At 49.8% G+C, this 14,605-nt stretch overlaps 1 protein-coding gene across 11 annotated transcripts in view; it reads left to right on the top strand.

Annotated features, from left to right (window-relative positions):
- Nucleotides 1-14,542, top strand: part of PPIP5K1 (diphosphoinositol pentakisphosphate kinase 1) — a 42,780-nt gene extending 28,238 nt beyond the window's left edge. For 3 of the 11 annotated variants that reach the window (XM_050978507.1, XM_050978505.1, XM_050978506.1), the window contains 6 exons: nt 262-384; nt 4,176-4,238; nt 6,695-6,874; nt 11,518-11,655; nt 12,066-12,179; nt 12,789-14,542. In XM_050978507.1, coding sequence (XP_050834464.1) covers nt 262-384; nt 4,176-4,238; nt 6,695-6,874; nt 11,518-11,655; nt 12,066-12,179; nt 12,789-13,450 — 1,280 coding nt within the window. In that variant the 3' untranslated portion in view covers nt 13,451-14,542. The remainder of the gene's footprint in view (nt 1-261; nt 385-4,175; nt 4,239-6,694; nt 6,875-11,517; nt 11,656-12,065; nt 12,180-12,788) is intronic. The other 8 variants (XM_050978517.1, XM_050978509.1, XM_050978515.1 and 5 more) reach the window with 7 other exon arrangements.
- The last annotated feature ends 63 nt before the right edge of the window (nt 14,543-14,605 follow it).

Raw genomic sequence — 14,605 nt, 5'->3', positions numbered from 1 at the left:
GGGCAAGAAAACCAAATGGAAGTAAACCTCTGGATGGAGCTAGGAACTTCTCTGGTGCTGAGGTTTGGGCTACCTGCTCTGCATTAGGCGCTGTGGAATTTAGAACGGAGAACACGGCCTCCCAGTGCTTGCAGGCATCCTGGTTTTTTCCTGAAATTGCTTGTGAAGTGGCCAGTTCATCCTTCATCCTTTGACTAACCCTGCTTTTCTGTAGTTGCATGCAGTGGATATGTGTTACTAACACCTTCCCTGCCTTTCCAGGGTCACAGTGCACCGGGCTGTTTAGCACCACTGTGCTGGGAGGCTCCTCCAGTGCCCCCAACCTCCAGGACTACGCACGCAGCCATGGCAAAAAGTTTGCCAGCAGCCTGACATACAAAGACGGTATGTGTGTTCCCTGGCAGCAGGGTGGTACTTTGTGGACACTGGTGTCTCGAGATGTGCCTGTGGCACAGGCTTGGGCTGCTGAAAACAGTGACAGTTGAATGTATGTATTCACCACATCTACAATGACAAATTTTACCATGTCCCAGGAAATCATGATCCTTGCTACGACAGAAGGGACCTGACGTTGTGAGAGGAGTTTTTGGCTGATGTGTGGTATTGCTGGGGTCTGATTTTGGTCTGATGTTTTAATAGTACTTGGCTGTTGTGAAGGGGAATTTATTGGTCCAGATATTAAATCGGTTTGTCCTGGAAGGAAAATCCAGCAGATCACATCATCTTGCTTACCTTGATCATCTTGCTGATGCTAAAATGAAGCTCTTTTTGGGGTAGTAATCCTTGCCCCGTGGAAGGTGGAGCCATCCCAAAGACAGAATTATATGCTGGGGCATGGATAAGATGGGCACTAGAGGAAGGCTGAGCACGTGGCAGAGTCTGAGGTAGCTCTCAGGAGGCAAGGACAATATGCCTGAAGTAGGTGAGTTGCTTGGATGAAGTACTGCAGATGAAGGACTGCAAAGTCTGGTTTCTGTGCAGCTGTGCAAAAACTGCCAGGAAGGTCAGCAAGACAGGCTGGTGAAGGCATTGGGGCCAAGATTACAAACACTCTGTGCCCATAGGTGCAGGTGCTGCAGCCTGACCTGCCTGCAACACTTGGTGCAATGTTCAGGGAGCAGCAGAGGGTTATTATTTGCAAGGAAGTTGGGACACAGGGACAGACTGAGCTGTCCTGGAATAGCTGGAGGGTGTAATGCACAAGTGCAGGTGTCCCCTGAGGTCCTGATAGGAAAGACACTCACTCAAACTCTTCAGTACTGATTCACATACCATTTGTTGGGGCACTGATTTGAGGAGCTCCGTGGGCAGGGTCTGCACAGCATGCTCTGACAAGGCTGGAAATCCACCTAAGGTTTCTCAGCATTTGAATGGATGGATGTAAGATTGTCTGTCTTGGATGCCTTATCATTTTGGTATTTTACTCAAGGCAGAATCTGAGTGCCTTTCTTATTGGGATTGTAAGGAACATTAACATTGCTGGATTTCAAAGTGGGAAGAGGATTAAGGGAGTAGTTTGGGAAAGACAGGAGGTTGGTTCATCTGGATTTTTGTCCAGTTTTGAGGCAAGGAAAATGGCCTAGCAAATCAGGATGGAAGGATGTTGTCCAATTCTGAGCCCTGTTGGAACTCTGTAGGTGCCACTATGTACACTAGCTGCCTGTGCTGCTTTTCTTGTAGAAGAGAAAGCCAAGCTGGTTCTCACCTCCTCAGGGCACTCCCAGCCACACAGTGGGCTGTGAATGATGGTGGCAGGGAGGGTGAGATGGGAGTGTTCTCAACCCCAGCGTGCCAGTCTGAGCTGCCTCAGGCAGCAAGTACTGGCTACTCACAGGTTGCAGAATAAGCTGATGGTGTTTGGTACAAAACCAGGGTGTGAGTCACAGGGGAGCCTCTGCAAACGCCAGCAAAGGCCCTGGCGGCTGTTCTTTCCTGACTCTGCAAGTAGTGGGAGCCCCAGGCAGCACTGATTCTCAGGGAAAAGTATCAGAGACTGCTGTGTGCCCAGCTGGGCACGAAAGAGACCTGTTCAGTCCTGGTGCTGGGCTGCCTGCCTCTGTAGGCTGTGTTGCAGGACATGCCTGCAGCAGGCTACAGGTATTTGAGGCCATGGACTTGTGCTAAGCCTAAATTCAGTGACGAGGTCTCTGTGTGCTGAGATGCAGTTGTACCCTCAAGTACCTAAAATGCAGACTTAGTTGACTAGCATGTGTCTAACACAGCTCAGAATTATAAATCTTGATGTTATACTTCTGTTTTCATGTTCCTTGGCATGTCCTGAGACCCTGTGCTGTCAGTGCCTTGCTGCAATAAGGGCATTTGGAGGGAAGGTGTCAGGGGCTTGGGAAATCAAGGAGAAAGCAGAAGGACATTTAGCTTCTGGGGAAAGTAGTTTGGAATGTGAAATGAGCCCTTGATCTGCATGTTTCCACTTAAATGGGCACTACTGCAATGCTGAACAATGGAATTGAATCCAAACATCACTACACGTGGTTGCAATCAGTGGCACTGCAGCTACAGCAGACTCTTGGAGAACATTTGTTTTAAGACCTGTTCCACACCCTTTTAGACTAATGACATTGAAAAGCAGCACATTTGTGCATGAACTCTTTGGTAGTTTTTCATGGCTGTGATGGTTCAAGATGCAGTGTGTGGCATATAGCACTTCACCAATGTTAACTTCCCTTTTTCCAGGGAAGTTTCAAGGGCCCTTATTTCTGAAGTCTTTAATGCTTGGAGATGATGGAGGGCTACATCAGCTGAATGCTTCAGCAGAAAGTTTTCTGAACCTCACGCTGAGGGAAAGTCTGTGGGTGGTTGTGATTACAAGTTGGCTTGCCTGAAGCCAGGGATCCAGTAAACTGGGTCAGTGCCATTTCAGTTGTGCTCTCAAGGGCAAGGGGAGGTGTGGGTCAGCTGGAGAGGGTCACCAGCTGACTGCAGCTCCAGGGCTTAGACACTTGCAAGGGATTGCATGTGTAGGGAAGATGGTCATGTTGTTTGCTGAGTTTAAAGAAAGAAAAACAATTTTTAGGGCGGTACACTAGAGGAGGAAGTTCCAGTGAGAGTTGGTTTTGAGATCCATTATTTGATCGAGGCGCTGCATGTAGCTGTAGGAGCACATTGGGAGTGTGGAGCATGCATTGGTGCACTGATGAGGGGGGCAGGCATACACACCCTGTGCACTAGGGAGAATGGCTGCGTGAACGTGACAGAGAAATTAAAGGATTTTCTACTATTACCTGAGAGATCCCCAGTAACAGCCAAAGGTATGATTGTCTGGGGTCTCACATCAAATCCCACATATAGATGGTCTGATCCAGGCCATTCTTTTTCATTATAGCTGAGGAATTTCCACTGTGGGGAAAAAAGCAAAGTTTCCAGCCGTAATTTTTTTTTTTTTTTTTTGGTGTGTGTGTATGCATGTGGAACCTAATACATGTCCTTTAAAGCCTGTCTGTTTGCACCCCATGAGATGCACAGTGTCTGTCCTTGCATGGTCGTTCTGATGTGTGGTTTGTATGGGAGAGCCTGGCCTGGCCTGGGGCATGGCCAGGAGAAGCCTGAGGACCACTCTGACAGGTGGATCCCAAAGCTTCCCCTGTACTGAAATGTTTTGAGTAGAGAACTGTAGAGGCATGTCTTCATGGGTCTTTTCCTTCTTCCCTACTCAGGTGATTTACCTTTAACTTCATAAATAGCTCTGTATAGCTTGCATTAAGAGGTTGTTTTGAGCTGTACCTTTGCTGGAACTCCTTAGACCCTCTGCAGAACAGTGTTTGTTTTCCTTGGGCAGAGGGGAATCCTGACAACAGTCCTCCTGTGGTGCTGCTACTTGCTGGGACGTGTGCTCTGGTGGCTGTGAGCATGGCCTGGCAGCATTCTGTGAGCACACCTGGCAGCCTGGTGTGGTGGGAAGGTGTGAGCTGCTGACTGAGGGTCACTGAGAGTGTGGCTGAGTGTGTAGTGTCAGGGAGACCCTGGCAGGGCGGTGCAAGGGCTGGGCAGGTGCAGAATGGTTCAGTCAGACCCACAGGCAGAGTGTCGGATGCCACAGCAGTGCCAGTGGGAGCAGCTGTTGTGGGGGTCAGGAAGGTGAACCTGAAAGCGTATGAAGGTCGGGGGCTCCTTTGAAGCAGGCTGTTAACTGAGATGATCTGTTTTTATTTCCTCAGAGCTCTTGTCTATGCCAGCCGTAAAACGATTTTCTGTGTCGTTTGCAAAGCATCCGACTAATGGTATGTTTGCTTTCTGGATTTGATGTTCCCTCACACTTCTAACCCCATGCTCACGTTCAGTTTTCTCTGCTCACGTTCTCCTCTCAGCCTTCTTGTGGTTTTATTTGTGTTTGTGTATCTGGTGTCCAAACATGCTTCACCTTCCTCCATTGTCTCCTTGTGACTAATGTGCTCACTCATACCCTGTTACTGCTCAGTGGTGCCTCTGTTCTCCCCTGAGGTGTTTTTGTCCCAGGGCAAGAGGCAGAAGCCATGGCTCTGTGAGTGTGCTGCTAAAGCAGCCTTTAACTCTGTGGTGACATTGAGGCCTTTTGTTGTGCTCCTTGTTGGGAGGGTGGGGATCAGGGGGAAAGTACCACTGGACTGGGGGCTGATGCCCATTCCCTATCATGCAGCATCAGCAGCTTAGGTCCTCAGTTTCTACACTGCAGATTTGCAGAATGAAAACAAGAATAACACAAGGACAGCTGTGTGTCACCAGGAAGGGCCTAGTGTATGGTGGGAAAGAATGAAGTGCACCTGGTGTATCATGTCAGGAGTACTGGTAGCCTTATGGCCTCCTGTTGTGAAACCTCTCTGTTAGGCTGGTCCTGTGGTTCCTCCAAGCATGGTGATGTTGGCACAGGTAGGCTCACCTTTTCTGCAGACAATCCCTGTGGATTGTGTCTCTCCAGAACTCCTCTGCTGTTGGTGGATGGTGCTGGCTTGGGGGGAGGGGATGGGCATCATGCTGCCTGGGGTGGCATCACCTGCTTCATCCCATCCTGCCTGTATCTCTGGAAAGGTTTGGTGACAGATGTCGGACAGAGCTTCTGCTATTTCACTACCTCTGCTCCGTGTTGCTACTTGCCTGACAACCTAAGTGTGAATCTGTGAGGTTATAGGCCATTGGCTCTGTTGTAGCAGGTGCCTTGAACCAGTGTTTACTCTCCAGCGCTTGCACAGATACTTTTAAAGAGGTTTCACAGCACCCCTCCTCTTGCATGGCTCCTGCTGCTGAGACTAGTTGGAACCAAAGGAGAACACTGAGCACTACCAAGCGTTTCTGCCTGATGTGATCAAGGCAGCTTGTGAATATGAAGACATCCTGCTTGGTGTAATCTGGAAGATGAATGAAATTCAGAAGACTGTTCTGAAAATGAAAGTTTTGGGAAGGACGAAATGGCAAAGGACAGGTCACTGTGGCTTTACTGCTTCAAATAACTGGAGAGCCTATTCTCTGAGTATGCTTGGCTTTGGTTTTCCCAGAGTGGCCAACTGCTTGGTTTGTCTGTATGTCTGGACAGCATTGGAGCTCACATGGTGCATGTCAGCAGGGTGTGTTGTTCTATTTTTCCTGCAAAGGTTGTACCAAGCTCCAGCCTTTTGTAGGGCACACTGTAAAGCAGTTGCCCCTGTGCCAATTACAATTGGGTGAAACCGGGCATCATGTTTCTCCCGAAACCCCAATTAGTATTTCTGATGGTAAAGTGCTTCTTAATCAAGAAAACAAAGACAGGGGTCCAGCAGGTGAGAGCTCAAAGTCAGGGATATTTGGCCTAGGAATGGCACTTCTTTGAGCAGGAGGGATGTTAACCCCATGAACCACTTAAAAAAACTGAATGCAAAAAGTGTTCCCATCTCTAAGTCTGGATTTTGTTTCTGTGTGGTGAAATAGAATGGGTGAACCAGAGTAGTGGTCAAGCACAGCATCAGGCCAGATGTTTTATGCCCTGGTTGCACAATTCTTGGACGGGTGATGCGAGTCCTGAGGCTGTGTATAGGGAGAAGACATGCCTGCATGCTGGTATCTTGTCTGCCATGCAAGGATATCACAGAAGATTGCACAGGGCTGTTCTCAAAGACAGGGGAAGTCAGTGCTTCTGTGCTCCCTCTGTTCTTCTGCACTGTCAGCACTTTGCTCTCGGTCAGACCCTGCTGTCCCCAAAGTCCCTTGCACAGCCTCTGCTCATTTGATGCTGGGCCATTTGCTCTCTCCCCGTGCTGATGTGCCTGGCTGTGCTTGGATGCAGGACTCAAACACTGTTGGCAGTCTTGGCACTGTTGGATTTCTCATCTGAGCTGCAGAAGGGCAAGTCTAGCCCTGAGCCTGATTCTTTTATCTAGCCAAACCTGAACTGCATTGGACTTGGAATGTGTCCTGAAATTTATTCACTTGTCAGTCTTTCCTTTACGAAGATGAGCCCTTGCTGCTCAGGCAGTGCCCTGTGCTGCAGCTGAGTGAAGCCTGGGCTGGGTGGGAGTCTGGTCTGCCCTGGTGTCACTGGGGGAACATAACTCTCAAGGGCATTCCCGACCTGCTCGCTGTGGGAGGGATTTGGCTTAATGTGTGGCGTGTGTCCTTCTCACCCGGTGGCCCTGGTGCTGGCAGCTCCATCCCCACATCTCCGCAGTTTCTCTGTCCCCCAGCTGTACCTGCCCCTCTCCTCTCACTCTCTATGGCCCCTTTCCTCCAGATGTGTTGGAGCACCAGCACGTTGCCCAGTTGCTACGCCGTTTTTCCTCTGACTGTGCCACGAGCCGGACCATCTCCTTGGATGCCACCCTAGCCCATCACCTGCAGCAGTGCTCCTACCACCTGCGCCTCTTCAGGAGCTGGCTGATCTCAGGGCAGGATGACTTGGAGTGTCTTTACGGTACTGCACGCTGCAGCTGCCTCTGTCCCGTGCTCTTGTAGCTGAGCAGGGACCACTGTCTGCTTGAGAGTGCAAAGTATGCTTTGCTTCTGAGAAAGGAAAGTGTTTTCCTCACCAAATCATAAAGGTCTCTGGGCTGCTGTTGCAGCAAGCTGTGTGGGCTGTTGTACCAGCAGTTTTGGAGCCTTAGGCAGGAGCCTTTCCACAAGGAGCCTCTGCTCCCCATGTGGCTGTAACTGCTCTTTCCGTCTTTGGCAATTGTTTGTTGCCTCCTTCCTTTAGCCAGGGTGAGCCCTTAAGCTCCCTTCAGGGTAGGTGCTGAGCTGCTATCCATGGGATATCCTGCTGGCAGGATGCTCTGTGCAGGTCTTGGTGAGCTGCCACGGAGTGTCCCCGTAGTAATGGAGGAACCAAAGTGAGTAGTGAGAGTATAGGGAGAGATTAAGGAGCTGCTGCAGCTGGTCACAAGCTGAGTGAACTTGCTGGGAAATTTTGGGGAAGTGAGTGCTTGTGGGTGTGCTGTATTTAGAGAGACAGAGTTAAGATAGGGTAAAGCTGAGCTTCTGTGTGGCTGCACTGCATGGCATCTTTCCTGCCTGATAGGGCCTCTCAGCGTGTCCTGTCTCTGGTGGGAAGAGGTAGGCAACTTCAGCATTGAATCCAGATGTTATAAATCAAAGCTTGCTGCTGTTTCTCTGGTGTTTTTCAGCCTCTGTCACAGACGGGAAGCCTGGTGCATGGAGGCCTTGGTGCTTCTTGCACAGGCAGAAAGATTGCTGCTCCCTGAAGGAGGCAGCGAGCTGGGGCTGGCTGCTGAGGTTTACTTGCACCAGAGGAGCTGCTCGGAGCATGTGGCTTGCTGAGCTGTGTGGTGTGATGCATGGACCCCCTTTTCCATTCAGACCCACAGGTGGAAAGGGCACAGACAGTGCAGCCTTCCATGTAGTGTAGCAGCAGGACCAAGCATTTTCAGAGTCTGGAAGATGAGAATTTTTCTTAAGTCTGTTTTTCCTTGATACGGCCCTTTCTGTCAAGCAGACAGATTTGGAGACAGTTAGTTGCTTTTCACATGTAATTAGGACAATTCCTTGGTCTCCTGGCAACAAATGCTAAAGAGGAGCAGAACTGTGTCAAGGGAAGAGATGCTGGATCACAGCAGACTGCTCCAGAGCCAGGGCTGAGCATTCCCTCCTGCAAGTCTTGGCCCTGTTTGTGAGCTCGAGTGGGGAGAGAAGACGAGCTCAGTGCTTTGGACACAGCAGGCGGCTGGGAGGTGCGTCCTGCCCCAACACAGGCATTAGGTGCTCCTTACCTAACTCCTTACCAGCACAGCAGCCCTCCCAGCTGGAAATCAATATCTACCATCAAGTTCATGCTGTTTTCCCAGTCCATCAGCAAGCCCACAGTTCATTGATGTGTTTGGGATTCCTGCTGAGGCTCTTCTCAGAGCAGATATGGTTGACAGCCCAGGCTTCTTCCTTATGAAAACTGCATTCTTCTGTCCTCTCTTGGCTTTCCACTGTACTTCTGTCCACACAAAGGAAACATGAATTAGAAGACAGAATCAGTGAGTCAAAAGTAGGCAGTTGGCATCCATAGTCAGAAAGATCAACAGTGGAGCCCGGAAGGAATGTCTGGGCACCTGTGTGGTCATAGCTGGGAAAAAGAAACGTGTGAAGTAAGTTGATATTGGTAATGAATCCCACTGGTACTGAAGCCAAAGGTCAGCTGTGGGCAGAGAGCAGTCCTGTGATGATGAGCAGGAAAGTAGCGGTGATGTCCAGTGTAAATGAATTTAAATTTCAAAGGGAAACAGCCCCAGACTCTTATATATGAAACAGTGGGCTCTGATCTGACCATCATCACTTGAGACAAGGTGGAAAAGGTAGAAATCTGCAAAATGAGAAGTCTGGGAAGGATGTTTGTAATAGTGGTCTGAGTGGCCTGAGGGAATGGGTGGTGATCCACAGTTTCATGTAGATCCAGGAGCAAGAAGGTTTCTAATGGAGTGAGTTGAGACACTTTGGACAGAAGTGGGTTTTTCCCATGCTCCATACCATGGTGCCTGGGGATGCTGGGAGCTTAACTGAGTTCAAGGGGAAATGAGAATATGGAAGAGACAGATGATGTCCATAGCAGTTCTGAGCTGTGGGTCACTGATGTTGGGGCACGTGACTAGACAGTCACACGTGCTTCATATACAATATCCAAGTGGCATGTTGGAGTTCGTCCAGGAAAATAGGGGTGGATTGGTGATGCATGTCAGAGAGGAGCCTGGTGAGTGCTTTTGTTTGTGCTGAGACTGGACAAGTGCTTCTTCACTCCAGAAGAGCTGGCATGCAGAACACTGGCACACAGAACTTCCTCTGTGGGCTGCTGTTGGACATTGGTACAAAATGGATGGAATTCTGTCCAGTTTCTCGTGCAATTGCCTCCATCACAGACTCCTGCCCTTCAGGCCTCAGGAGAGAGTTTGGGGGAGCATCAGCAGTAGCTGCACAGTCAAGACAGTGTAACTGTCAGTCAAGGATGGTTCCTGTGGCTTGCTGCCACATTTTATTTTTCTTGCCCTTTCCCAAAGGTGTTGGTTCTTTGCTAACTGTGTGTGGTGCAGCCGTGGTTGGAGCCTTCACTGGAGACACGTAGGGATTGTGATCTGTAGTGGTAGCTGCTGCCTTAGCTGTGCTGTGGTGGCATGAGCCACTGTTGGCCTCTTCCCCAGCAGCTCAGCAGGTCTAGGGAGGTGTGCAGGGAAGTGGGGTCCCATACACAAATGAAAAGGATTCCTTGAACACAGTACTCCTCCACCTTGAAAGAGGAAACTTTGGCCATTTTACTCTGCTTGCTCAAGAGTGGTGCAGTGCCACAGCTGTGCAGAGTTGCACGAGCAGGCACCTGGCACTTTGGAGATACAGGCATGTGATTTCACATCAGCTGTTTGTCAGTGTCTAATATTACTTTTATTGCTGGACCTTTGATTTCCTCATCTTACTAGAGGGGAGCCCAAGCACTCAGATCCTCATTGGTGCCCCTAATGTATCCTGTAACATTGCTTTGCCCTATCTTATATTTAAACTTCCTTTTTCCTTTGGAGTCCCCAATACCTGAGCTAACTTTAACCAGATTCTGTTGTGAAATTACATTAGCCTCAAACTGGGCTGCTCCACAACTATCTCCCATGACCATTTTCAGATTTGCCCCCACCTTTTTCCTTTAGCTCTGTGTCCCAGGAGGCCCCTGAGAAAATAGAGGACGTACATTCTTCCTTGCTCAGCACTTCCACTCTCAGGACTTCTCAGCAACAGACACAGGAATATGGTCTTTTTCCTGTGTCTTGTGTTTCTTCATCCTAGCTGAGGATTTGTTATCCTTTCTGTCTTGAGTTATGTTTGTAGGTCCTTTGTGGCATAGGTAACATTGTGAACTCTCAGGAGGATTCTTTATCTCCACCAACTGTTATTTATTGCAGCGATCACCTTCATGGCTCATGCTCCTTGCCTCTTGCAGAACTGGGTTTGGTGAGGATATTGGAGCAGAGCCTGTCCTGGAGGTGACTGGAACAACTGTAACAGGTGCTCCAGGGCTTCTGAGGTGCTGCCAAGCTGCAGGGGTCAGTTGTATCCTGTTGGTGTGCTGGGCAGACATCCTGCCACAGATTGCATCAAGAGCTCTTCTACTTTTTGGATTTCAAAGTATTTTTCTTTCTCTGTAGAAACAAACACAGTTTCTTTCCAGAGTTTTTTTGAGGTCCTTGGAGGAGACTGGGTGGTCACAGAATGGGAAGCCCACCCCTGAGGAGTTGAGAGGCCATTAAACTTGAGAGGTGCAGAGCTGGGGGCAGCCTCATTCCATATACCCACGGACTCATCTGTTTCTTCCTTGCTCCTCTGACAGTTCAGGTTGGCTTGGTTCCACAAGGCATTTACAGGAAGCTGGGATGAAGAGGAAGATGCTTTGCTATGGTACTCTGCTGGCTTGAGCAGCAAAGGATTTTTTCTGAATGGTTGTGCTGCTGCTTAGCTCTGAGAAAGTGTCTATTACACACTGAGATGCCTATTTATGCTCATTCTGGGTTTGCTGGCAGTGAACTCTAGTTAAGGGGACAAATAATTCATTACCCAGCCCTTCCTTTGGACACAGCCTGGCGGGGGTGCACGGGGGGCTGCTGTGACAGGGAGTTTCTGTGGCTCCTTGCGGCTGCTGCAGTGTGTGCTCCCTGCTGTGGGGAGAGGGGGCTGTGCCAGGCACGGGGTCACCAGCCATGGGACCTCTTTAATGAAAATTCTGTTGGCACCACTTTGATTCTGCTTGGCTTCTGTTAGAGGGGGCACTGTGCCAAGCTCTGTGCCAAGTTCTCCGTCATGGCTGTGTATTTTAAGTGTCCCAGGGTCAGCAGCAAAAATGGCAGCTGCCAGATACTTTTCCTCCTCTCCCCTCCATGTGTACCCAGGTGCTTGCTTTCAGATCTGTTACTGCATGGGATTGCTTCATGGTGATTTTGTTGGGCTAGAAAAGATGACCTGAGGCCTGAGTGTGCCTGTTGTTTGATTCCCAGAGTGCCCAGCTCCTTCAGCCATGAGTGCTCCTGCATGGATTTTCCCTGCTGTTTCCTCTATTCATTTTCTGTTTGGGTCTCTTTTCAGGTTTTGAAGGCTGTTCCATGGTTCCCACCATCTATCCCCTGGAGACCCTACACAACTCCCTCTCTTTGCGGCAGGTCAACGAGTTCCTGACAGCCGTGTGCCGGAGCTGCAGCGAGTCGCACGTCCAGTCCACCGCAGGTACTGCTCACTGGGCTTGTCTCTGGCAGGGCAAGGAGCACTCCTGCTCTCTTACATTCTTGGGACAGATCAGCCTGACAGGGCTGATGATAAGTGCAGTCCCTAGAGCCTGTCCCAGAGTGTTCAAGCCCAGGAGTGAGCCATGGGACCCAGCTCAGAGCCATCCTAGGCCACTTATGTGACAAATAATCAGTCAGGTCTGTCTGTAGCTGATGAGTACAGTGATGAGGACACCGACTCCAGCTCTGGAAATCTTAGCCTCACATTTCCAGGAGCTGATGGGCAGGCATGGCTCTGAATTGGCACTGGTCTTTAGCTCTTCCCAGAGCACCTGCTTGTGACTGCTGGCTATGAGCCATTCCTTTATGTCTGTTGGAATATTGCTGATCTGTGTATTTTTTTTCTTCAAGCTTTGTTTGATTCAATGATTGGGAGCCAGATCCCAGGAGACCCCTTCATGTCCCAACGAATCCTGTCGTCATCGTCCTTGCCGCTGCGCCAGCGTTCGGATAAACCCCCCTGGTGTGAGTGTGCTCCACGCTCGGTCAGGGCAAAGGCAGTGGGCAGGGAGGGAGGTCTGGGAAGTCAGCAAGGTCAGGAAACCAGTCTGCCTGAAAACAGTTGTTTCATTCTCCTCCTTTATTGGATTAGATGCAATCTAGGTATTGCTCTAATTTTGCTTATTGTGCAATGTAAGGCAAGAACAAGCATTAGTAGAGAATTAATATTTCTTTCTCTAGTGTTGACTCTCACTCAACACCCAGAGACTGTGTGTGTCAGGAACCAGGAGGAGCAAACAGAAGCTGGGATTGTTCCATCATAGTAAGGGAATGAAATAAATTGGTTTGCATTTTGAAGCGAAACATCACACTTCACATTTTGTGCTGTGACAACAGAGTCCACTCTTGGCTGTATGCCAGCATAGCACTGGATTAAAAGGTAGAATTGTACTCTGTGTGATTGGGTTTTCATCAGCTGAACTGTCAGAAATGTCCAAGACCAGCTGCAAGCCCCTGACAGGTCACAAGGGGTATAGACAGCCCTCACCTCTTGGTTGCAGAACTGTGGGACTGTGACAGTTTGGGTGGGAAAACACCGGCTTCATGTTTTAAGATTTTTCTTCCTCTTTGCAGACAGCAGTGGCCCCTCCAGTACTGTCTCCAGTGCAGGCCCGTCCTCCCCAACTTCTGTGGACAACTGTGCTCGTTTCAGCTTCACTGAGAAACTTTCCATCAGCCCCCCAAAAAGTGAGGAGCAGCTGACGCAGTCCCCTGAGCAGGAAGAGAGTCAAGCTCCACGCAGAGGGCTTGACGTGCAGGAGGGTGTGTCTGGGCTGCCAGTAGCAGAGCCAAGTGCCCCAGAGACCCTGATCTGGAATAAGGGCCCAGAGCCAGGCAGGATTCTGGAGCTGTGCAAGAAGGAGCTGGCAGGGGAGGATGCTAACCCAGAAGAGAAGAGCATGGGGGAGCGGGATGAAGAAAAATCATCTGGGGAAATGTTAGAGCCAAGTAACATAGGAAACCTGTCTGGGGAGACAGCAAAGTCAGCTGAGGGGTCTGTCAGGGGAATGACTGGCCTGGATCAGTCTGGGCTGTCCAAGGAGATCCTGGTGCCCTGTGAAGAGGAGCTGCTGGGAGAGGTGTTGGATCCAGAGCTTACAGGCAAGGAGCTGCTGGGGGACAGTGCTCCGTCAGACCAGCTTTTCTCTGGTCCCCTGTGCCAGGTGCAGCCACTGCCTCCTGAGAAGAATGTGGAGGAACTGCAGCTGCTGTGTCAGAAGGATCAGCAAATTTAGTGGCTTACTGGACAGCACACTGCAAGCACTTCTAAGCCTGAAAGCAGCCTGACTTCCTGCGGGCACTTCCCGCAGCTGGCAGTGCTTAGCAGAGAAGAAGCCACGTCCCAGGGCCACAGGACTCTGTGGTGTGGAAGAGACTGCTTTGCTCCTCCACAAGCCAGCTCTTTGCCATTCAGCAAGAATGTTTGCCTCGTTAAATGAACAACAATGCAGTCTTGGTACTGGCATGGCACCTTCATGGAGCAGGGACATGGTGCTGCACTGGTGTCCCATGGGCTTTGTGCTCACTGGGACAGCAGCATTAGAGGACTGGTAAAGCCAAGGCTTTTAGGGTGGTAAGTCCAAAGAGGACAGATCCTACTGACCTTTTGGCCCACATCCTTCAGAGAAAGACATTCTAGGCCCAAATTAATCAGATCCATCACAACCACCAACCTCCTCTCTGTTTCTTCCTTCCTCCTCTCTCAATTCCCACTGCTGGCCACCAAAACCAGGTCCAGAGATTCCATGGTAGGAAAACTAGCAGAAGCAGAAAGCATTCTGAATGAGTGTGGAAAAGAAGGGTAGTGAGGGTATCAGGTTTGACTGCCACTTGCAAGGAAACATCCCTTTGGTGTGGCCTTGGATGTTTCCCTGCTGGGCTGGGGCAGGCAGGAGCCTGGGGATCCAGCCTGAGAGAGGTGTGCAGGGAAGACACACACAGTTGTTTTTTTCTCATCCCCAAGGATCAGGCAGGGTACAGCTCTGAGGTCTTGGTGACAGGGATTAAAGAAACTGCTATTTTGATAATTCAGGATTATTAGAAACCAATAAGGAGAAATCTTTATTATATAAAATGAAAAGTATTTAACGGATATTTATGTAAATGCCTTGTGAGCACAAGCCTGAGGGCAAGATTGATACGGGTGTCCCTGCCGCATCCTGAGTGCCGGCCAGGGCTGTGCTTCCCACTCCTCCTGTATTTATGGACAAGTCTGTGTGTCTGTCTGTAGCTAGGATCTCTGTTTTTGTGAAGCTGTGCCCAAAGATCTCTATGCTGTGTTGTGACAATGTGTGTTCACAGTAAATCTATGCTGTGGGTCCAGTGTCTCTCTGTCTCTGATGCTGACTTGGCAGCAGTGTGTATGTGCCAAAGCTTGCAGGTGCTTGGAA

This window comes from Serinus canaria, chromosome 10 (genome assembly GCF_022539315.1).
Source record: "Serinus canaria isolate serCan28SL12 chromosome 10, serCan2020, whole genome shotgun sequence".
NCBI lineage: Eukaryota > Metazoa > Chordata > Aves > Passeriformes > Fringillidae > Serinus > Serinus canaria.
Note: the sequence above shows the minus strand (reverse complement) of the source record. Positions and strands in the feature narration are given on the sequence as shown.